Source organism: Calypte anna, chromosome 12, assembly GCF_003957555.1.
Source record: "Calypte anna isolate BGI_N300 chromosome 12, bCalAnn1_v1.p, whole genome shotgun sequence".
Classification (NCBI taxonomy): Eukaryota; Metazoa; Chordata; class Aves; order Apodiformes; family Trochilidae; genus Calypte; species Calypte anna.
In genome coordinates, this window is record NC_044258.1 from 9,141,812 (window position 1) to 9,163,822 (window position 22,011).

Below are 22,011 nucleotides of genomic sequence, written 5' to 3' on the forward strand. Positions count from 1 at the left end.
AACCCACCCCCTTTCCAGACGGCCGGTTAACCAGGCGGGCGCGAGGGCTCTCCTGACAGGACGCGAGGAGTTTCCTCACGGCTGAGGCAACAAAGCCCGCTCTTTTTCCAGGCAGCCTCACTTACGCTGCAGGGTTGTGTTAATCCCCGGGATAAGCGGCCCAGCCCTCAGGACCGGGAGCGAGGTCGCGGTGGGACCGCCGCTCCTGTCACGGTGAGGCGCTAACGCTCCCTCGCGCCGCTCCGCCCGACCCCGCTGACGAGGCCGCGCGCGCCTCCCGCCATTTCCGGTTGCGCCTCTCGGAAGCGGGCGAGCCTCGGCGCCGGCTCCATGTGGCGCCGGCTGCGCTCCGCCCTCGGGAGGCTCAGCGGCATCCCCGCCGGTGGTGGCCGCCTGCCCGCCGCCGCCACCATGGAGCGGGCCGTGGTGCGGTGCGTGCCCTCCGAGCCCAAGTTGAGCCTGCGGTTAGTGCTTCCCGACGGCAGCGCTAGGCACATGCAGCGGGACCAGGCGGAGCCGCTGGGCCGGGCGCTGGCCCGCATCGCCACCAACACCGCCAAGGGCCACGCCAAGGCGGCGAAAAAGAGCAAGAAGGCGCGGGCGGAGGATGGCTCGGCGGGGGAAGCGGCGGCGGAGACACCGGCCGTGCGGCTCTTCACCCGCGACGGGGAGGCGGTGGCCGAGGAGGTGCCGAACGCGGCGGCCTGGCAGGACGGGGCCGTGCTGCAGATCGGGGAGGCGCAGTACCGCGTGGAGCGCAACCCGCCGGCCCTCACCGAGCTCCAGCTGCCGCGCTCGCTTCTGGCCGGCTTCCCCGTTTGTCCCAAGGTGAGCACCGAGTTCGCCGCTCCGGAGCACTGCCTCTTCCGCTGGTACCACCAGCAGCGGCCCGAGGCCGACGGGGAGGCGGCGGCGGGAGACGGCGGCCCGGGCTGGGTAGAGGCGGCGGGCACCGAGCGCGTCTTCACCCCCTCCAACGCGCTGGTGGGGCTGCGGCTGAAGCTGCGGTGCACGCCTGGGGACGGAGCGCAGCGCTACGGGCCGGCCCGCGAGGTGGAGAGCAGCGGCCCCGTGGAGGCCGGACCCGGTGCCTGCACCTTCGATTCCCGGCACCTCTACACCAGGAAGGTCTGCGGCCAGGACTCCGTTCGCGCCGTCTCCTATAACATCCTGGCCGACACCTACGCCCAGACGGAGTTCTCCCGCACCGTGCTCTACCCCTACTGCGCCCCGTACGCCCTGGAGCTCGATTACCGGCAGAACCTCCTCAAGAAGGAACTGGCGGGCTACAACGCCGACCTTATCTGCTTGCAAGAAGTGGATAAGTCTGTCTTCGTGGACAGTTTGTCTCCAGCCCTGGATGCTTTTGGACTTCAAGGGCTCTTCAGGATCAAGGAGAAGCAGCACGAAGGCCTGGCCACGTTCTACCGCAGGGACAAGTTCAGCCTCCTTAGCCAGCACGACGTGGCTTTCAGCGAAGCCTTGCTCTCAGACCTGCACAGGGAGTTGTGTGAGAAGCTGGCCGAGTACCCTCTGGTGAAGGAGAAGGTGCTTCAAAGGTCATCTGTGCTGCAGGTACGAGCTTCTGCTGCATTCTTCTTCTCTCTCTTTTCCCTCTCCTCTTCTTCAAACCTCTCCCGGCAGGTGCAGCCAGGTTTATTAAGGGTTAGCAGTCTGAAACGTGGAAGTGGTATGGTCTCTGTTAGCTGGGGTGATAGACAGAGCAGAAGAGCAACTTGAAAAAAGAAGAGAACATCAAGGTTTTACTAAACAGAATGTATGACATCACCAAAATTTGTTAAATAAAGGCAAAGTTGTTTTCTGTGTTAAGATATGTGTTAAGATGACGGCAGCTCTTGAGACTGGGCCAGGTGTTCATGGTGGTATTGACTGCCAAGTTTGTCAATACTTACTCTCATGTGTGAGAATATGTATTTGATTAGAAAATCATCTAATATACAGCCTTTTTACAAGAAGCTAATTTAGTTTTCAATAATGTCACTTTACAAAGTGACAGGAGGGAGAGAAATAAGGTTCGGCAGGCTTGTGAGCTTGATGTCAGTGTGTCTGCCAACAGAGTTGACATGCAAGATCCAACATGCAAGATGTAGGTCAGTCAGGAATTTCAGAAACACTCATTGGTGATCCCTGTTCATGGGCTGAGTAGGACTAACAAGCTTTCCTTGATAGGCATAATTTAGCCTCAGTTTAGCAACTATGCAATGCTACAGTTTGCTTGCTAAAACCAGAGATACCACTCCAATTCTGCTGTGGAGATGGGAGTAAAGAAAATGAAAGAAATTAGTGGTACAGCATTAGCCTCGTATTATGAAAAAGTATGGGATGGATTAAAGGGAAAATACAGCCAAACCAGAGACAGACAATAGGGCATTTGTTAAGTACCTGGATGAAGTGGTGATACCCAGACTTTATATAGATGAATACACTCATGTTAGGAGCTGTACTGTTCGTTAGTTAAAAGCATCATGTTGTTTAAATTGGATTGCCTTAAAGGTATAAACTGACTAATGCTTGATTAAAATATTATAATCTCTCTATTTAAGATTTATCAAAATTGCTTTTTCTCTTGAAGGTTTCAGTTCTTCAGTCTACAGCTGTTCCTTCCAGGAAGATTTGTGTAGCTAATACCCACCTGTACTGGCATCCAAAAGGTAATTTTGTCATGTTCCCAAATGTAGGATAACTGGGTTTGTAAAGGTTTTTGTCCTTTTTGGGGTGAACAGATTTTCCTTCAACTTTTTTGCAGCTATAACTTTTTATTCTGGAATTGAGGGCATCCTGCCTAGATGAAGCAAGCCTTCCAGGTCTTTTTGTATATTTTCCTTACAGTAAGATTGTTTTAGTCTGCTTTGGAGTCAGTAGAATATAGCTGAAAGCAAGGCAAGTCATGTTACATGCAGTTCACCCACAGAGTAGGCCACAAAATACAGATAGCTCATGGCTTCCCAATTCTGTGGTACCTTAAGGAGTTATACTGGGGTATTGCCAGAACAGCAACCAAATTGGGCTATAAAAGATCCTAGGAGATATTCTCCTTTAAATTAGTTACTAGTTATTAGTTGCCTTTCAGGAACATTATTAGGATGTTTGACATGAAACAAAGCTGCTGTGCTATGGGAGTGTAAGGTTCAGAGTTCTTGTGTGTGCATGTTGAAATGAAAACATTGTCTGCCTCACTAAAACTGTTACAGTCACAAACTTCAAAGGCTTCTTCATTTAGGAAAACTATGCTAAAACATAGTACATGCTTAAATGAGCAACATGAAAAACTCCTCCAGTGCTGCTGTGAGGTGTAATATGCTTTTATATTCTCAGGTGGGAACATCCGACTCGTCCAAATTGCTGTAGCCTTGTCTCACATCAAGCATGTAGCATGTGACTTGTATCCTAGCACACCAGTCATATTCTGTGGAGATTTTAATAGTACACCATCATCTGGAACTTACAGTTTTATTAAAAGTGGTGGCATTGCTGAAGATCATGAAGACTGGGTCTCAAATGGTGAAGAGGAAAGGTGCAATATGCCTCTAAGCCATCCTTTCAAACTGCTCAGTGCTTGTGGAGAACCTGCTTATACAAACTATGTTGGTGGGTTTCATGGATGTCTGGACTACATTTTCATTGACAAAAATGCTCTAGAGGTTGAACAGGTCATTCCGTTGCCAAGTCATGAAGAAGTAACAACCCATCAGGCTTTGCCAAGTGTTTCACATCCTTCTGATCATATAGCACTAATATGTGACTTGAAGTGGAAATAGATCAGCTCTTGCATGGTGCTTCGGGGTTTTTCAAACAAGAAACTCAACTGCTGGGGTGCTGAGGTTACACCCAGGCCTCTGTGCTACTGAAAGGAAAGTTAAAACAATTACTGAAAAGCTCATGTGTTTAGTGGTTCTACTGAATATTATTACACTGTTCAGAAGATTTGCATGGCAACTTTTCCCTTTCCTTTTTATATTCTAATACAAAAATATATTTAAGGTAGGGGGTTTTGAAAATTGGATTATCATATACCTTTTTATGGGTGTTTTTAAAGGATTAAAAATTATTTTGTTAAAAAAAGATACATTAATTAAATCAGATTTAAAAGACAGTGAACAAACAACCCCATTTAATTCACAGCCAAATGCAGAACCTGAAAACATGCATTTAGTTGATTTGGCCTCATTGTAATTACTGTTGTGGCAAGACAGTGTTTGAAAAAAATAAGCTTGTCTTGTTCAATACCCATTACTATGTCTCAGATTTTTAGTAAGTGGTGTGAACAATGTACTTGTACCTGTTACCTTCTTAAAAGATGTTCTTTATTTATCAGCGAATAGGCCTTCTGTCAGCAGTCAACCATGTTAAACTCCAGGTTATAATTGATTTGGAAGCATTTTACTTGTCCACTTAATACGAGTAATGAGGGTAACTTCAGCACTTGGTAAAATTGGACTACATATATAGGTAGCATCTACTCTGAACATCTGTTCCTTCTGTTGTTTACAGCCATTGGCAATATAAGAAATACTGAAGTTTAGGACAGCCAAGTCTAGATGGGAGGGAGCTTTTTAACAATAGAATCTGTTTTCAGGTAGAGGGAGATAGAGACTCACTTGTGTGGTGCATTAGCTACCTGTGCCTAAATCTTAAAAAAAAAACACAAGTGACTTGCAGACCTTTATCCCAATTGTCCTATTTTGATCCTCTATTTCATAAAAAAGGCTAAATTTTTTAAATAGTGTTTTTACCCACGTTTTTTCCTTCTAGAAATAGTCTAGTCTTTCCTATTTTGTAGGAGATAATTTGGATGTGGGCAAATGCATTGTATCTATACCTTCATTGACTGTGTTGGAGGGGTTTGACTCATTCAAGAAGCTTCTTTCCCTGCATTATTAATCCATATGAAGCAAACAGCATTTGAATACTATTTCACTAGATGTCCCTTTTGACCTAATAAAATTTCCTTTTAAGTTGTCTGTCACTGTTGCCAGTTGTTTTTTTTTTTCTCTAGTTGCTGGTGTCTTTTGTGGGAGAACAAGTCCACCCAGGCAGATAAAAGCTGTACCCTATCCTTGCACAACAACTTGCCTCCACTACATTCTGGTGGACTGTAGTTTATAGCTGGGATTTAGCAAACTGTTCATATACTGCTAAAAACAGGCAGTTGCTTTCAAGTAGAATATTGCTGAGGGTTGTTGGTCCTGTCTCTTATTAGTAGTACCTGCTGTATTGTGAAGGATTCTGCGTTGCAGAAGCTTGGTAACCATGCACTCTTTAGCCTTTTCTATGTTATCTCTAATAAAATTACTACTGTTTCTTGTTATTATAGTTTCTGCACATATAACAAGTTGATTCTGGTAAACAACTGCACTAGAAAGGCCAATAGGCAGGTTTAGCCTCAGAGGCTAAAAAGATGCAGGTCCATAAATCTAATATGTATCAAACAACGACGTGAGATGACAAATATCATGAACTGTCCAGAATTTTGTTAGCAACTCTGCACATGGGTAAATGGGAACTGACAAAAGAACTGTTTCATTAATGTGCAAGCTTGTAGAAACCTAGATTACTAAAGATCTCTAGTAAACATCTTCTGCAAGTAGTTTTTTTTTCAGCACTGTTAGTTGTTAGCCTTCCATCATCATCTCACCCCAATCTCTGTTACCTCATCCTGCTCTAGTGCCTCAGAATTCTGGCTACTCGTTCATGCTCATGTTACAGTGACCTCAAGTGGGGAAGTAATACAGCTAAAAATACAGAGCCTTTTCTTTTCTGAACTGTATTATCATTGTAGTGGGTCATTACATTCTGAGCTGATTCACCATAAAGCCCCTTGAGCCCAAAGAGCAAGATGCTGGCTTGGCTATGGGAATAAGTGATCAGGGCTGGGAGGTATTCACCTTCTTGAACGTATCTGGTGCCAAACTTGAAATGTGACCTCTTTGAAAGAGCACTCATCAGTTGTAATGTACTTTGGCAGGCTGATCTGTAAACCTTCAGATTTCAGTTTCTGCTAACTTAGCATTTAGTGAAGCCAAAGGGTGGCTAAAGGCCTTTGGACAAAAAAGCTTAGGAATCATAATGAAATGTGGCAATGAATGATGTTAGAACATTGCAACTGAGTGATGGATATTACTCACCCTATACTACTGAATACCCTGAATACTTTGGGTTTTTCCTTGATCAGTTATTGTTACCTGATAAGTCTCATTGAAAAGTAAAGTGTAATTCAGTCTTGAATGAGTTGAGGGTGATGTCCTGCACTCCTACAGACTAGAAAGTTTCTGAGAAAAGTATCTGATTCATAACTAAACTTCAAAATAGAGGAATAAGGAGAAGATCTTGCAAACATAATGGAGGCTGTAGACCTTGTAACTGGGCAAAAGAGTATTTAGTAAATGAGGGAAGGTTATACCTTCAAATGTTTCCAAGTATATGGCATTATAAAAGGCAGAAAAATGAATTGGAGTATTCAAGAAAAAATTGTAAGTATTAACACCTCGGAAAAACACAAAATTATTACATTACAGCTGAATCAGAGGCCTTGTGCAGTTTGCCGGCTCTGAAAAATCTGGGGGAAAAACACCCCCAAAAAAAACCCACTACTGGCTAATGCACACCTGTAGGCTAGCAGCAGAAATGCTGTCTCAGGAACTTAGGATAGTAAGATTGCAATTGTTATGTCTGGAAGTGAAATCGTATTACACAGGCCAGTTGAGTTCCCCCTATAACATTAAAAAACATTCTACTTTTTAGTACCCATCTATTACAACTGGATTGCTTCATCTTATTTCCCAAACCATTAAAAATCTGTATTTTCCCCATAGTACCAGAAGATGGAGCTGCTAAGAGAATAGACTTGCCTGCTATTCTGCTTCCCTTTTGTGAAACAGGATGTCCCTCTCTTTCCCTGTCTTGTTACTGGGGTTGCAGCTTCTGTCTCCTTGCAGATCAAGGGGAAGGAGGGCACAGGGAAGATGGCTTCCTAATCAACCTTCCCATCTTGGATACAGGATGCAATGAACTCAAGAGACAGGACTGCTCCAACCTCTGCTACCAGCTTTTGTCTTGAGAGGGAGGAGTTTCTTTTCATACTGGCTCCTGCTGTGGACAAACACTGGAAAGAACATTACAAGAATTAAGAACATTGAAAGACTGGTTCTCTGGAGGGAACAGATACTTGGCTAGCTTTTGGGTTGTTCTGTTTCTCATGAAATGTAGTTTACCTGTGTACTTGATATGTACAAAACCAAATTAGGTTCTGCCAGATCCTTCAGACTGGTCTGGCAACTTGAACTTGCATTATTTTTATCCCTGACCTTGTCCGTATCAGACAAAAGGATCGTAGCCACCCATGACAGTTGTACTTGAATTCTTAAACATCCTTAGTTCTTGTTTCACTTCTGGTTTTGAAGGGAGTAATTCAAGCCTTCAAGTAAAATATATTTATTTATCATAATAAAGCAAACAATAATGCAAAGTATGACTGAGAAGAGGAAGAAAAGGAAGGAGAAAAGGGGGAAAATACCCAACACACTAAGGAGTCAGATCCTTCAACAACTCAAATTAATTGTGTAGTTGCCTCATTGCTCATATTCCTAGCATTAAATTTAAAAAAAAAAGTTTCAAGACTTTCAGCTCTCATCCAGTAAGAAAAGCCTGAAACATTTCAGTGTTTTTCTGGATTTTGAAATAGAACCTGATGCATTTACAGTTTCTTCTGCACAATGAACACCACATTTGGTAGCTAAGAATTGTGCATAGGTCCAACAGAAGCATATTGAATGTCATTTTTTATTTAAGTCCCCGTCAGTACCAAGGATGGAAAACTTGGATTGGGACCAAGCGATGTGCAAAGTTTGATTATATTGCACTCAAATTGCTTTTGTCCAGACCTTAATATGAAGATTACACAGAGTAAGGAACTGCAGACTGGGCTCCAAATTCTCATTACTGGCAAAACCCTGTATCACTTTTTATGCAAGCAAGGCCATTGCTCTAAGTGCCCTTGTAGCATTCTGTTGTCTCCAGTACATTCTTTTACTGGTGTACATTTAAAACAGAGAACAAACCAAGGGAGTACAAATCCTTACAGTATTTGTTGCTAATTCTGATGCAGTTTGAACTGATTTTTATACTGCTTGCAAGAAGTTGGACCAAAGTCTGCAAATTATCTCTCAAACAGTTATAGAGCAAGTTCATTATTTTGATCACTAAGCCTTTTTTAATTAAAAACCAAAGCAAATGCAAACTAACATAAAATACCACAATTTATTTTGTAGAATTGAGTGATCAGGTTAGTTACATTTAAGAAAAAGTAATCCTTTTGCTCTGGTATGTATGTTGAGCTGAATATTCATGCAAAACTTCTCTCCTAATGTTCGAAAAAAATGAAAAGCCAGTCATGCATGTAATGAAAATACAATTAGTAAATTGTGTCAGCATGGCCAAATAAAAGAAAAAACACTTGTAGCAGACAGTGTTTTAAGTTTTGAAGACTTTGGCCTAGATGTATTAGCACTTTATCCTTGAAGCAAAAGCAGTTGGTGACTTTGGGCAAAAAGAATGTAGGCAACAGACATAACAAGACCTTGGATTAGCTCATAATAACCAATAGTAAATTAACACAAACTATGCCTGTGCTCGTGGACAAGACAATGACAAGTATAAAAATAGAGATATTTTGTGAATAAGGTGCTGATGCTCAAAAAGGACCCCTGAGTGTCAGTCATTCATTGCCACAGCAAACACTCATTCTTCAGTGTTTTGCTTTCTGTAGTTGGGATGGCCATCTGATTCACTGAAATAAAAACTTGTATACAAACACTACTACACTGGCTCCCCAGTGCAGCAGAACTTACTCACTGTTTGAATATAGGAGTTGATGCTATACAGTGAAGTATTTTAGCTACTAGAACTAAGGATTTCCTGTCATTACAAAAGAATGGGTAACAAACTTTTAGGGTTTTGTGCCTAAGATTCTTGATTTTGGTGACAACAGTTTAAGTGTTTGACTTCTGATAGGAAAATGACAGCACATCTAAACTTTTGACATGACAGAATTGGATCTTCATAGGAATTTCACGTGCCTCTGGAAAGCAGGTCTGTATTGTATGTTGTTACTGATATACAACACACACAGGTCCCTGTATAATTGTTTTAACCCAAAAATAGCAATTCTAAGAACAGCAAAACAATAAAAAAACCCAACTTTTTTTAACCTATCCACAATATTTTCCATGACAGTCTGTCTTCACTGTACACAACTGCACAGTTGCACTGTGTTTAGGTAAGACTAGCCTACCAATTATGATTTTGGTCAGCTTAAGAAAGCATCTCTGCCACAGCAAATCAACTGACTGGCACGTAGCTATGTTCATGGAGTAAGTTACGGATTTCAACACTGCAGTGCCAGCCTGAAAGAGTTAAGGCCACATAATAAAAAAACCTCATCAGGATTACATTTGTTCTTGTACTAACAGGCAAACACTTGCTACAAAAGTAGCACTAACTCCAAAGTAAAAAGAAAGTCACCAAGATTTCAGCTCATAGCAATAGTTGGTAAAAATATACGTAACAAACTACTTTTGTGATAGTCATAGGGAGACAGGACTTTCTAAGCACAGGCTCCAACCCCAGGGATTGCTGTTTAGAATTAAGGACACTTTATCTAGAATGTACCTTGAAAATGCTTAGAGAAATTACAACACTTGAGAATAATCTGAGGGAAACTGTCAATGGTGACTTTGTTCCACAGCCTATCAAGTGTCTTGTACCTTCCATAGTTTAATATTGCTCTGAATGAACTGCATAACACAGACTTTGCTTCCAAGATGACAAACTTACACCTCCTGGGTTTCTGTTACAAATTGAAGGCTTTTAATGACCCCATTCAAGAGCTCAGGAATTTTCTCTGCTTAGATTTGGTCACAGTAACAGCACTTCCTAGAAGCTCCCATGCAAGTTGCTCTTAAGCTAAACTTGCATGGGCTCATCAGGCCTTGACACTGGGATTTCTTGTAGCAAGAATAAGACAAGTTATGCTAAAAATAAGATATAAGCATAGCCTAAAACTGCAATGTAATCATGATTCAGGTTCCTACAAACATATAATCCACAGAATATTTCAGTTGTAGGATTGAGGCATATCTGCATCATACAGCAGACAGAAGCAACAGAAAAATAAATTTTAAAATACTTACTAGTAGCAGCCTCAAAAAAAGACTAATAATGTCTTCTGAACAACAGAGGCATAAAGGGCACAAATATGAAAGCAGACAGTAACAGTTGCATAGAGCTGATTTTTTGGGGGTGACTATCACCATTATTATCCCTAGACAAGTGTTCAAGTTAACTTGTCAGCTGTCTATAGCACCTGATTCTCCTGCTAGAACCAGGGTTGTTTTTTCAGTATAGATACAACTATGAAACAGACATGCATGCTTTCCAGGCAGTTTGTATTCATTTTATTACAATTTTTGTAACTTAATATTTCCATATCTGGACATATTTCTGAAAGAAATTTTAGATTTACAACTTCAGGAAACACTTACAGAATTATATGTTTTGATGACAGCTACTCAACTGCACTGTATACAACTTTGCTGCCCACCTTCCATGTCCTGCTCTACATAGCCCCAAACAAGTAAAAATCTGAGGCTGATGTTCACATTCAAGCTGCAGTAAAGCTCAGTATATGGAAAGAGAGTGATTAACTGGCAAATCAGATATTCCAGGAATCAAGAACATACACAGAAATACACATTTTTTCATTTTATTAGGAATAATTCCAAGTGGGTTATGAAGAAACTAATCCATTGAATTTAATGAATTTTCCAAAATTTCTTTATGAAGATATGTTCACCAACAAACAGTTGAACTTCAGCAGAACTATTATACACTGGGCAAAAATAGTCAGGCTGATACCAAAAAGCAACATGCAACGTAAAAAAAGATACAATATAAAGGAAGACAATCTGCTGAATATTAAAAACAACCTCAACATGAGCTCTTTGCAACCAGCACAGAACTATTCTACCCATGAAATCCAATTCACACAAAGGCAAGTTGGGCTTACAGAACCCAAGGATTAATAAAATGTTCCTCAGTGCAGTAGGTTTATATAGTGTTTTAGAGCATTTCCTTGGCTGGTACAAGCAGTATTAGGAATTCTTTTTGGCAAGGGAGAGAAATAAATATATACGGAATGCTACATTTTTAAATCAGCAGACTGTCTGAGGAATGAAACAGGACATCAGTAAACTAAGGAAGGAGAAAAAAATTTTAAAACATTAATTTATTGGGGCTCAAAAGAGTATTCAAAACAGATCTTAAAGATGTCACAATAACTATATTCAGGCATTTAGGCTAACAAGAGAAATAAAATCAGAAGATACACTTTTTCCAAGTTAAGGAGAATTTTACCCAAGTATATTGCTACCTTTGCAACATGTAGCTCGGTAAACAATAATTGGCAACAAAAGAAGTTGAAACGCTGTAATATCCTGCCCAAATATCAGTTCCAGATACTGTAATAACCAAGATGCAAACTAATTTGTTGTAACAAGCCTAGACCACTTATATCAAACATGTCCCTGGTGAAAGTCATCCAGTTTGAGTTAGCGTTTTGAGAGTTCGTTTGACAGCCAGTCCAGTCCCTCATACAGACCAGTTCCTTGTGTAGCACAGGTAGCCTGGACATACCACTGGTAACACAGAACAAAAAGAAAAACTGAAGTTACAAACTGGCAAAATGCAAGCTACGTTGTCACAGTGTGTGACACAGATGCACACTCCATTAGTGCTCTAAACACCATTTTATACCATAAGCAGAGCAAATAGTGAACAGATGATACCAGTTTTGGAAAGTAGATGGAGTTCAGGCACTATTCAAAAATTCAGTGTTGGCCTACTGACCAACTGCAGGAACACTTTAGTGCATCAGAAAACAAATACAGAACTTGCATGTGGTTTATATGCTGAAAACTGGCTTCTTTTTGCAAGACTGCTCTTCAAGGAAATGGACATGGAATTATCTAAATTACAGATCTTTAAGACATTTTCTATGATCTTAGTGTGTCAACATACAGAAGAGCTTAAGTGAGTATTAGAAAAGGATAAATGGTTTATGTGAAAAAAACAATGTCTCAAAGGCTTGTGCAGATGAGAAGGGAATCTTAACTATTCAGGAGCTACTGTATTTCTTCCCATCTTTGTAGTGGTGAAAATGCAGAATGCATTTTCTTATCCAGAATAACAAGTATTGGGAAAACAGGAAAACTCATCACATGCTTTGTTAAACATGTTTGACAGCTGTATTTCAGTGAGAGCCTGGAGTGTTTGTATTTTTTCTAGAAGGCAAGAGATGAAACACTGCAGCAGCTGTAAACATTGGATTATACTTCTAAATCACTTATTTTGCATGAGGACTTTAAACTCTACACTACAGAGTTTAATAGCATGTATGTTCATCTTTCTACAGAAAGAAGTGAAAGTTTCCCTTTCCTTTAAAGGGAGATTATAGTTATAATCTATAAGAAAGGAAGAGGAGAATTCAGTAACCAGGATGTTCAGCACTTACAGTTCTGTTACGCAGAGACTGAAGACCTAGTTTATCTGTCATTTCACTTATTGCCATGGCATTTGGCAGATCTTGTTTGTTTGCAAACAGAAGCAGCACTGCATCTCGCAGTTCATCCTCTTGAAGCTGAAAAAATGGTCATGTTATTAAATTACATCAGTAAAGTATTTTAATCGTGTCAACAAGTGCTAAAGAAACCCAAATATTGATTTAAACATTATCAACTTTTTCATTCTTGCTTCTGAAGTCACCACTAAGTACTAGGTAAAATTTAACTAGTACTCCACAGAACTTCTCCTACAAATCAGGAAATGTTCTTTCAAGACACGGTTTACTTTTACCAACACCTTGCTGCTGAAATTCTTAGCACAAATTTGTTATTCCAAAATTCTTTAATCTGCTGTGCTTCTACTAAGGTTTAATAAAGGAATGAAAGCTTCTGACACACACTAATGTTCCTGAGCTAAAGCTCTCTACAGAGTTCTAGTTACAACTCAGTGCACTCTGTGACCCAGAATCACAGAATGTTTAGGTTGGGAGAGACCTCCAAAATCATCCAGTCCCACCTTGGACTAACACCACAGTCAGCTACTAAGCCATGTCCTTAAGGACCAGGTCCAAATGCCTTTTCAATGCCTCCAGGGATGGGGACTACACCACTGTCCTGGGCAGGCCATCGCAATGCCTGAATGACCAAGTTATTGTGCACTGTTCAAACTCAAAATTTTAAAACCCTACATCTCTTTGGGAAGCCAACATACATCAGAAAACATGACAAAGCAAAGGTTATTGATATTACCATTTTCTGCAGCTCATCTGCTGCTTCTTGGATTCTCTCTCTGTCATTGCTGTCAACCACAAAAATGAGGCCCTGTAAGAAGTCAAGCAGTTTTGAAAATCAAATGTAAACATGCATTGTTATTTTTTTAAAAAACAAAAATCTCTTACTGAATTGTCAACTATCCCCTTTTTAGGCAAGCCAATTTGACAGAAATTTCTCTTTAAGCAATGAATGATGTCAGTCTGAACAAGTTTCAACTGCAAAATAAAGCTAGGCCTTCTAAATCAAAAAAGTTCAATAACAAATGTCAATTGATCGATTGTGTGGGATCCATTGATTTGAAATAAAAGGCACCAGCAACATTTCAGAAACTAACTCTTCCTTCTGCCTTTTCACTTATTGCATCGTGTTACATGCAGTGAAAAGAATCACAAGTGCTTCACCATCTCATGATTTACTCGAAACCCCCACACGATTAAAGGCATATATTTTATTTAAAAGTTTGTACAAAACGGTATTTCTAATGGCATCTCTGTTATTCAAATGTCTTCAGGTCTTCTCAGGACTCTTACCTGTGTGTTTTGGAAATAATGCCTCCAAAGAGGTCTAATTTTATCTTGACCACCAACATCCCAAACTGTAAAACAGATGTTTTTATATTCTACCGTTTCCACGTTAAAACCTAAGATAAAAGAGGCAAAGAGTTAGAAACCATCAATGCTAGCATTAAAATGTAATTCTAGTCATGTTAAGGGCAGTTACTAAGGTCTATTTCTCCCAAATATATATAAAACTGCTTATAAGAACTGAATTGCTAGATCAAGAGGAAAACTGGCTGAAGAGGGGAAAAAAAAAATTAAAAAAAAAAAAAAATCCAAGCACACAACCTTTGGTACAGCAAGTTTTTCAACAACTAACTGCCTGGAGGTTAATGGTGTTTAGGGGAAGTACTGCAACTTAGCTGGTTCCTATACTCCTAAGCATCTCCTGCTGGTCTAGATGTATCTTCAGTCTCATACAGTTATGTTATGTACCAGAAAGCTCATGTTTATCTTGATTCTTAGATTAACAGCAGAGATAGCAAATCCCTAAGCTCTTCAGAAGCCCATCTCTAATAAATAAATTTATGGTAAAAAGAAGACATAAGAATTGGTTATCTTACCAATAGTGGGAATTGTGGTGACAATTTCTCCCAGCTTCAGTTTATAAAGGATAGTTGTCTTACCAGCAGCATCCAAACCAACTAGAACAAATAGAAAATTGTATTTAGTTCACCATACGAATTACAACATGCAAACTTAAAAGTGTGCCATTTTACAGGCAGAGTATTAGGGGTTTAAGAACAAACCAACTCTTTCAGCACTCTTAAGTTGTAGTTGATATACTACTGTATGTATCTCCCTGTTTCCTCTACCCAGCAAGCAATGAAGAAAAGCACAGTAACACACTTCCATCTAGAACCTACAGGCTTACAGGTTTCTTGTCCATCTTTCTTAGATTTTGTGTTACTTAAGTTTTACATTCACTTTGAAAGTTTCTTCTGTGCACATCAAGATGGCTGTAAATGCCTAGCAACAAACTACAAGCAGCACATAGGTTCTAACTGATCACATTTGCTACTTGACACTCCAGCTGGGGAAGGCCTTACTCTGCTTTCACCTAAGACCAAGTTCTGCATGCACCTGAACAAAGAGAAGCTGGCACTATAAATGGGAGGCACTTCTGTCTCCCTCACTCGTTTCTTGTCCCTTTGCTAACACATTTCTTTTCAACTGACAAAACCACATTCACTAGGAAACTCCTGTAATCCTTCCACATATGCCCTAAGGGCTGTACCTCTTCTTCATGATATCATTTCCAGTCATTGAGATCCACCAAGATGCTTTCATTGAGTCTCCACTTCTGATCTTTACAGCAGGCCTTCTGCACTGAAATTTGCCCTTCTTTTTCTACAAAAAAACTTAGGCTTTCTGGTTTTCAGTGTAAGCTACAGCATTAGTAAGTTAAGATCCTTAAAAAAACAAAGCAAAAAGTGGAGATCACACCAACAATCCAATGGTCAGCACACAAGCTCTTAAATAAATACTAGGTACTAAATACATAACACAGCAACAGTGAATACAGTATCTATTTAAACTTCCAATAGTCAATTTTTTTCCCAAACAATAACCCCCAAAGAATTAAATAATGATATTAAGTGTTCAAGTTAACTTTCTACTTAGTGACTGCAACACATTAAGCTTTAAGTGATTTGATGACTTGACTATTAATGATACAACTGTTTCATTAGCCTTGCAATAAAATGGAATTTGAAATTACCTACTTATTCAGAATGAAACCAAGCTCTTAAAAAGCCTCCTCCTTCTCAAGACACAAACTGCTATTACAGCAAACTAATTAAAAGAAACTTGCTCTAATTGTCCTATATTTTGATAATGTGAACAGGATTACACATGCCAATGCAGTTTCTTTGGTATTGTCACTGCATGTAAAAAAAAAAAAAAAAAAAAAAAGCAGCTCGAGTTGTTAATGTCATGAAAGAAGAGTTATGTTAAGAGAATGTTAATGTCATGAAAGAGGGGTATGTGTGTGAGAACCCACCACCAAAACAAAAGCTCTTGGAGGGGTAATACACTCCCCAAATGCTCAAATTAAAAAATCAAACAGTTTTAAGTTTCCTGTTGTCTGAGTGTTGTTCTCTTAAAACCACACACAAGCACAAAAGAAAAAAGACATGGTGTAGCAGAAGTTTCAGAAGAGCTTGCAAGTCATGAAACTTGCAAATGCTGGCATTTTCCTTACAGCAATGAAGTGTTGGGTAGCCTTAGAAAAACCCCTTAAGCAAACTCTGAAACCCTCACCATCTACGCTGAAAAACTATGTTTTTAGTAGCTCGATGCTTGAAGCCCAACACTATTTTCACATAAATCAGTTTCAAGTGAGCTTTTGTAGGATGCCTAGATCTTTAAACATATTAAATGTACATGATATATATATATGATAATTTCCAATAAATCTAACATTAAGATTCTTTAGTGAACCACCAATTAAAGCTATAGATACTCACTCTTGTCTTACACCCCTAAAAAGCCCCCAAACAGTTATCAGTAGACTAAACACTGACAAGATTTGTTAAAACAGGCAATGAAAGAAAGATGTTATCTACACAAATGGTTTCAATGTGTTTAAGGTTTATAGAGAAGATACCATAAAGACAAAGAAAACAGTTAATCTAATTTCAACACAGCCAAGGTATTGACGGCCATTTGAAGATAAAACTCAGTTAAGAAATGAAGATTTTTCAGCAGTTTCTTAAACTGAAGAAATTACTCCCCAGTTCCCCACTCTGCTCTAGTGCCAGGATCCACCACCACCACCTATCTCCATGGCACTGGCAGAAGGCTCTATTACCTGTGTAAGCCCAAAGCCCAGACAGAGACTTTGCTTAAATCCACTCTTGCCAGCAGTTCTAATTAAGCAGCTGGACTTTGCACTAAGGCAGGCTGGCTTATGGTTAGATGTTTTCTTTCTTCTAATTCCACACCTGAAACAGCAGCTTTTAACTGGAAGATGGCAACTTCTGCACATCACCGTGACCCTATTTGCAAATAGTGCCTCTTTCAGCCAAATTGCAAGTGTTACAGAGTCTAAACAAGGAACGGTCATTAAGAGCACAGTCTCCATTACTTACTCCAATTCACTCTTTGCCACCCTTTTTAGAACAAGAAATTTCAAAGTACCAAATGACTTTTTTAATCTTTCCAGTTGCTACCAAGTGTAATTGTTGCTTTTAATAGTCCAAGAATAAGCACGTTTACATTTGTACTGGAACAGTAAGTGTAAACCTATGAGCTACAGTTTAGGTTAGGTGTTAATCTTCATGGTTAAATCAAGTCTTAAACCCTCAAATAATGTGAACGTAAATTTCTGATTCTACATTTTCACTGATTGCACTGCATGACCCTTGACAAGACCAAGGTGTAAGAATCTCAGTGTACAGCATGAAGGTCAGCTGTAACACAGAGCACTGAGATGACAGTAAAGTACAAATGAGAAGCATAGGCTTGCATTTGAAATAATTTAAACTGAGTCAAACATCCCCTTCCTCTAGCTGCAGAAAAAACAGCTACAGTGCTTTCAGCTGCTGTTAAAGCTATTGTGGTTCTCAGCCCTTCACTCCTTTTAACAGTGTTTATTCAGTCTTTCAGCTGTGCTTCTAAGTCCCAAGCTTGTAGTTTCCTTGTCTCTGAGAACACCACTCCTGTGACAACATCACATCCCTCATTTACCAGCTCTCTACTCTGATCACTGGTGGCTGAATATCAAGCTGCCTCAGTTATGATAATACAGAACCATACAAACTACAAATGCAGAAAAATTAAGAACTGAGGTTTTGCACTGGTCCCTATCAAGACATTTAGGTTGTCAGATTGAGATTTCCAAAGTTTACTATAGAATTCAGTGTGTTGCTACTTCCAACAGAAATGTTTTCCATGATCAGAGAAAAAAAAAAAACACAAGAACAAAACCAAGTATTTAACTGATTTGTGACATTCATGTTACAAAAAAAAAAAAAAAAAAAGGCCATCTTTAAAAAAGCAAATTAATGAATCCCAATTTACTACAGGTTTGTGCTCCTTCACTTTTTCTTCACATCTATGCCAGTTCTCTCAAAACTTGTCTTGTTTATCCTTTATGTACTCATCTTTCAGGTTTACTTTCAACTGGGAAAGTCTTTGGGAGACAGAAGGGGTCATTTTCAGTACAACTTCTGAAGAAAACAGAAAAAAACTAAAAAAACAGAAAAAAACTAAACCCAAACAGCATGCAAACCAACAGTTAAAAAAACAAACAACAAAAACCCAAAAAACCCAAGCAAGTAAAAATCAGAGAAATGCCTTTGTGCTGTACAATGACAGAATTCTGAAATAACTTGAAATTTTTTCCCTAATGTACTTAATGATGACCTTTGCATTCAGATCTCTTGAGTAGCTATTTTCTTAGTTAACACTTGCACAACTACAAGACACAGAACACTGAATTATGACACTGAAAGGTGCAGAATGAATCAATACTGTTCCTTTTTTTAAGTCAAAAAAACTGCAAGTGGAGAGTTTTACAAACAGGTACAAGCGGGTTCAGGACTCAGTCTGTCCACTCTAATGCCCTTGCCAAATCTAAGTCATTCAACCCTACCCTACAGTTACTTCTTTTCTCTTCCCTCATGTTACTTCCATCTATAAAGATAACACAGAAATTGTTTTCCGTGCATTTCCTCAGAACTGTTTTATTTGTCTGAAAAGCACTTAATTAGACAAGTGCAGGTTTAAAAAACCAAAACAAAACCATTAAATGTCCACCTTTTACCATAGATGTATCTTGAAAATATAAAAGATGTGTCATATTTACTGTTGGTAAATGGTACATGATGAAAAATATTCAAATTGTACAGGACTCAGTAACAAAATGTCTGTCTTAAGAGCTAGATTGATTCTACTTTATCTTGAATTCTGCAGAAACAGAGGAATGCTGTGAAGGTGAACTCTGAAAAAGGAATTAATCATCTGTTTATTATCAACTCATCCACATATTTTTTCCCCCTAAATATTTCTCCATAAACACCTTACCCCATAATGTTACTTCATTAAAGTACACTATGTACTTATCCTCATCCATCTAATTTTCAAATCATAAATTAAAAATTAACACCTTGAAGAAAAATTAATTCAGTCCCAGTATTCATTCAGACATCTCTCCTCAGAGTGCTATAGTATGTATTCTATGAAGCCCTTCTTTTCCATGCCACAAGTATAAATTAATTATGTCATCTCCAATATAATATTCTGCTTCTAAACATTTTATTTAGGTCTTATGACACACTCTCATCACAACCTAGCAAAAGTTTTAGCCTCCTGTACTACACAGCTAATATGGTAGAGTCTCATGCTCTGAACCAGTCCTGTGTTTGAGTAAGTACTAATAATTTTCATTTAAAAAAACCAAAAAGTAGTTGAACCAACTGCTAGAAGCTGCAGCTCCCTAACTCATATCATGTGAAATGATTACCTACCCATGAAGATACTAGAGCCTTGCAAACTGTTTTTGATCTGTGTGACATTGTTTTTCTGTTTTCACTAATTTATAAAATGCAGCAGAAGTACAAATACCATAGATAGACACTACCTCACCCTACATTCAAGCTCATCTGAAAATTTTACTTCATTCATTCTGCCATATGAAAAGTCTGGCTGCAAGAGAGGGAGTCAAACCACTTCCTTGAACCCAACAGATGTCCTAGGTTGTCTCAAAGACAAAAAAATTATTCAGGTTATTTTGAAATGGATGAGAGTCTCTAATTTCAAACAGCAAAGATACAATAAAAATTACTCTGCATGTAATAAAAATCTGTCATCACATCTATGGAAACCACAGAAATTTTAATTTTAAAATGCTCCATTACTGTGTCTGCTATGAGTAAGCAGGCAGCATTAAGGATAAGTAGCATGCCAAGAAGTTTCACAGTTAGGACTCAGTCACATAGCTAGCAACACCAAAATGACTTTATATAAATTCTTAGGACAAACTCCATTCGTCTGGACACAAGTCAAGCTCCATTTCTTTCTCTAAGAGCATTTGAGAAAAATTCGGGGTTTACTACCTGTTTGTGCATAAGGCTTGAGGTGGGGGTAAAGAGGTGGGTGGAAGAAGGCAGGGAAGAGTTGAAGTGTAAGAAAACCAGAAAGCAGTATGCTTTTTCTTTGACCTTTTGAACCATAATCTTTGAGTGAGAATCTTCAAGAGCTTCAACTCTTACATGGTTCGTTTCACTAGAAACACAATCTAATTCCAAGTAAATAATTATGGGCTGACAGCAGTGTACAAGCATTAAAAAAAGGAGCCTAGTGGGTTTTATGATTTCATCCATTAGTGTCAAGAGAATTAAAACGCAAAGACGATATACTTAAATGTCCTTTCCTAGAATCAGAGAGGCATATACCTTAGCTATCAAAAATCGGCCATTACTGCCGATTTCTTATGCTCTTGGTGTCCAACACAGCAGGCTCTATCACATCCTGTTGGAAAAGCCACCCCACAGCTGGGGCAGGAGCGGCATCCCCAGGCCGAGCGGAGCCGCAGCGGCAGCGCGGGGAGAGGCGAGGGCCTCACACACCTCCTCGCCATCTCCTCGGGAAAGGGACACCCTCCCTCCTCCTCCCGACCCATCTCCCCAGCAGGCAGGCGCCGTTTTCACCTTCTGCAATTTGATCTTTGTTCTACACATCGCTCCGGCTCAACGCAGGCGGAAACGCAGGTGCAAGTGGAAAGGGCTGAAGCCTCCCACCCCCGGATGCAAACCCCGGAGAAATGAGGGGCCCTGCCTCTCCCAGGACCCCCAAGAGGAGGATTCAGGGTGGCAGACAAGAGAATAAGCGAGAACACGGCGGAGAAAAGGAACGGCAGACATATCCCTATCCCCACCCCTTTTCCTCACCCCTCCATCTCTTTCCTCCGCTCGTTCACTTTACAACGACCCTGCGAGCACCGCGGAAAGGGGCTGGAGTGATGTCCCATCTCTCACGCCCCGGGACAGGGCAAGCACCCCCGCCTTGAACCCACGGTTCCCTCCCGTCAACCTCCCCTCCCCCACCGGGACGCGTCCGTAAGGGACCGAGCGGGCCTGGCGGCAGCCGCCGAGAAGGACACAACGGCCCCGGCAGCAAAGCTCAGGGGGAAGGGCCGCGGACGGGCGGCGGTAGCGAGCCGCTCCCAACCCTTACCCATGAGGATGCGCATCTGCTTCTTGCCGAAGAGGCGTGAGAAGAGCGAAGAAATGGTGAGGCCCATGGCGGCTCCGGCCGGGGCTGGGCGGCGGCGCAAGCAGCGGGAGGAGCGCGGTGAGGAGAGAAGGGAGGGCGAGCGCGGCCAGGCGGCTGTGTGCGCACGGATCCTTCCGCGAGAGAGCAGGCAGGCGGCCGGTGTGCGGGGTTCGCCCGGGGGCGCCGAGTTATAAGGTGAAGGCAGCAGCAACGACAGCAGCAGCTGCTGCCCTGTGACGGGAATCTCGCTCGCTCGTTCTCTGCCACGTCACGCTCGCCACGGCCGCCCGGTTCCAACGCGGACAAAGTCGCGTCACGCTCGCCACATCCCCCCGGGCCGCGTCACCATCCTCCGCCACACGGCACAGAGCCCAAGTGAGGCGAGAACTACTACTCCCAGCAAGCACTGCGCCAGCTCCGCGCCCGCCCGCCTTTGTCCGCCGCCGCTAGCGCATGCCGGGAGATGTAGTTGCAGACTTCCATCCGGCCTCGGCGCAGCTTCCGGGCCGCCTGGGGCAAGGCTGAGCCTGGCATGCTGGGAAACGCAGTCCGCCGGGCGCAGAACGGCTCCTCAGGCTGCGGCCGTGGCCCCGCGGTAAATGCCGGTCCCGCCGGAGCGGCTGGCGGGGCCCGAGTGCCTCCACCGGGACACGGCTGCCCTCGGCCTATCCCCCGAGCCTAGTAATGCGCTGAGGCTTGTGCTGCTGCTGCGCTGAGGCGTGACAGCCAACAGGCTCTTCCCCGCAAGGGCCAAGAGAGCTGAGAGCAAGAGGAGAGCAGGGGATTCAGCCCCCAAGTACAGCCTGGCAGCAATAGAGCCAGTTAAT

General features: G+C 41.4%; 2 protein-coding genes across 2 annotated transcripts; one reads left to right on the top strand and one right to left on the bottom strand.

The window, feature by feature from the left end:
- Window positions 1–286: 286 nt before the first annotated feature.
- PDE12 (phosphodiesterase 12) lies at window positions 287–4,987 on the top strand. Its single transcript, XM_008499000.2, has 3 exons — window positions 287–1,575; window positions 2,594–2,672; window positions 3,337–4,987. The coding sequence occupies exons 1-3, from the start codon at window positions 331–333 to the stop codon at window positions 3,777–3,779; spliced, it is 1,767 nt and encodes a 588-aa protein (XP_008497222.2). The 5' UTR covers window positions 287–330; the 3' UTR covers window positions 3,780–4,987.
- Window positions 4,988–10,447: 5,460 nt separating this feature from the next.
- On the bottom strand, window positions 10,448–21,516 carry ARF4 (ADP ribosylation factor 4). The gene is made up of 6 exons (XM_030458334.1): window positions 21,146–21,516; window positions 14,530–14,610; window positions 13,940–14,049; window positions 13,386–13,457; window positions 12,587–12,712; window positions 10,448–11,711 (listed from the first exon to the last, which is right to left on the bottom strand). The coding sequence occupies exons 1-6, from the start codon at window positions 21,210–21,212 to the stop codon at window positions 11,625–11,627; spliced, it is 543 nt and encodes a 180-aa protein (XP_030314194.1). The 5' UTR covers window positions 21,213–21,516; the 3' UTR covers window positions 10,448–11,624.
- Window positions 21,517–22,011: the final 495 nt, after the last annotated feature.

What these genes read in the sequence shown, in the direction of transcription:
- PDE12 (XM_008499000.2), top strand. Translation starts at nt 331, where the DNA reads ATGTGGCGCCGGCTGCGCTCCGCCCTCGGGAGGCTCAGCGGCATCCCC. An exon ending in AAAGGTCATCTGTGCTGCAG is followed by an intron (nt 1,576 to 2,593) that starts GTACGAGCTTCT and finishes TTTCTCTTGAAG; the next exon opens with GTTTCAGTTCTTCAGTCTAC. An exon ending in CCTGTACTGGCATCCAAAAG is followed by an intron (nt 2,673 to 3,336) that starts GTAATTTTGTCA and finishes TTATATTCTCAG; the next exon opens with GTGGGAACATCCGACTCGTC.
- ARF4 (XM_030458334.1), bottom strand. Translation starts at nt 21,212, where the DNA reads ATGGGCCTCACCATTTCTTCGCTCTTCTCACGCCTCTTCGGCAAGAAG. An exon ending in GCAGATGCGCATCCTCATGG is followed by an intron (nt 14,611 to 21,145) that starts GTAAGGGTTGGG and finishes TATTTGTTCTAG; the next exon opens with TTGGTTTGGATGCTGCTGGT. An exon ending in ATTATTTCCAAAACACACAG is followed by an intron (nt 13,458 to 13,939) that starts GTAAGAGTCCTG and finishes GACTTCTTACAG; the next exon opens with GGCCTCATTTTTGTGGTTGA.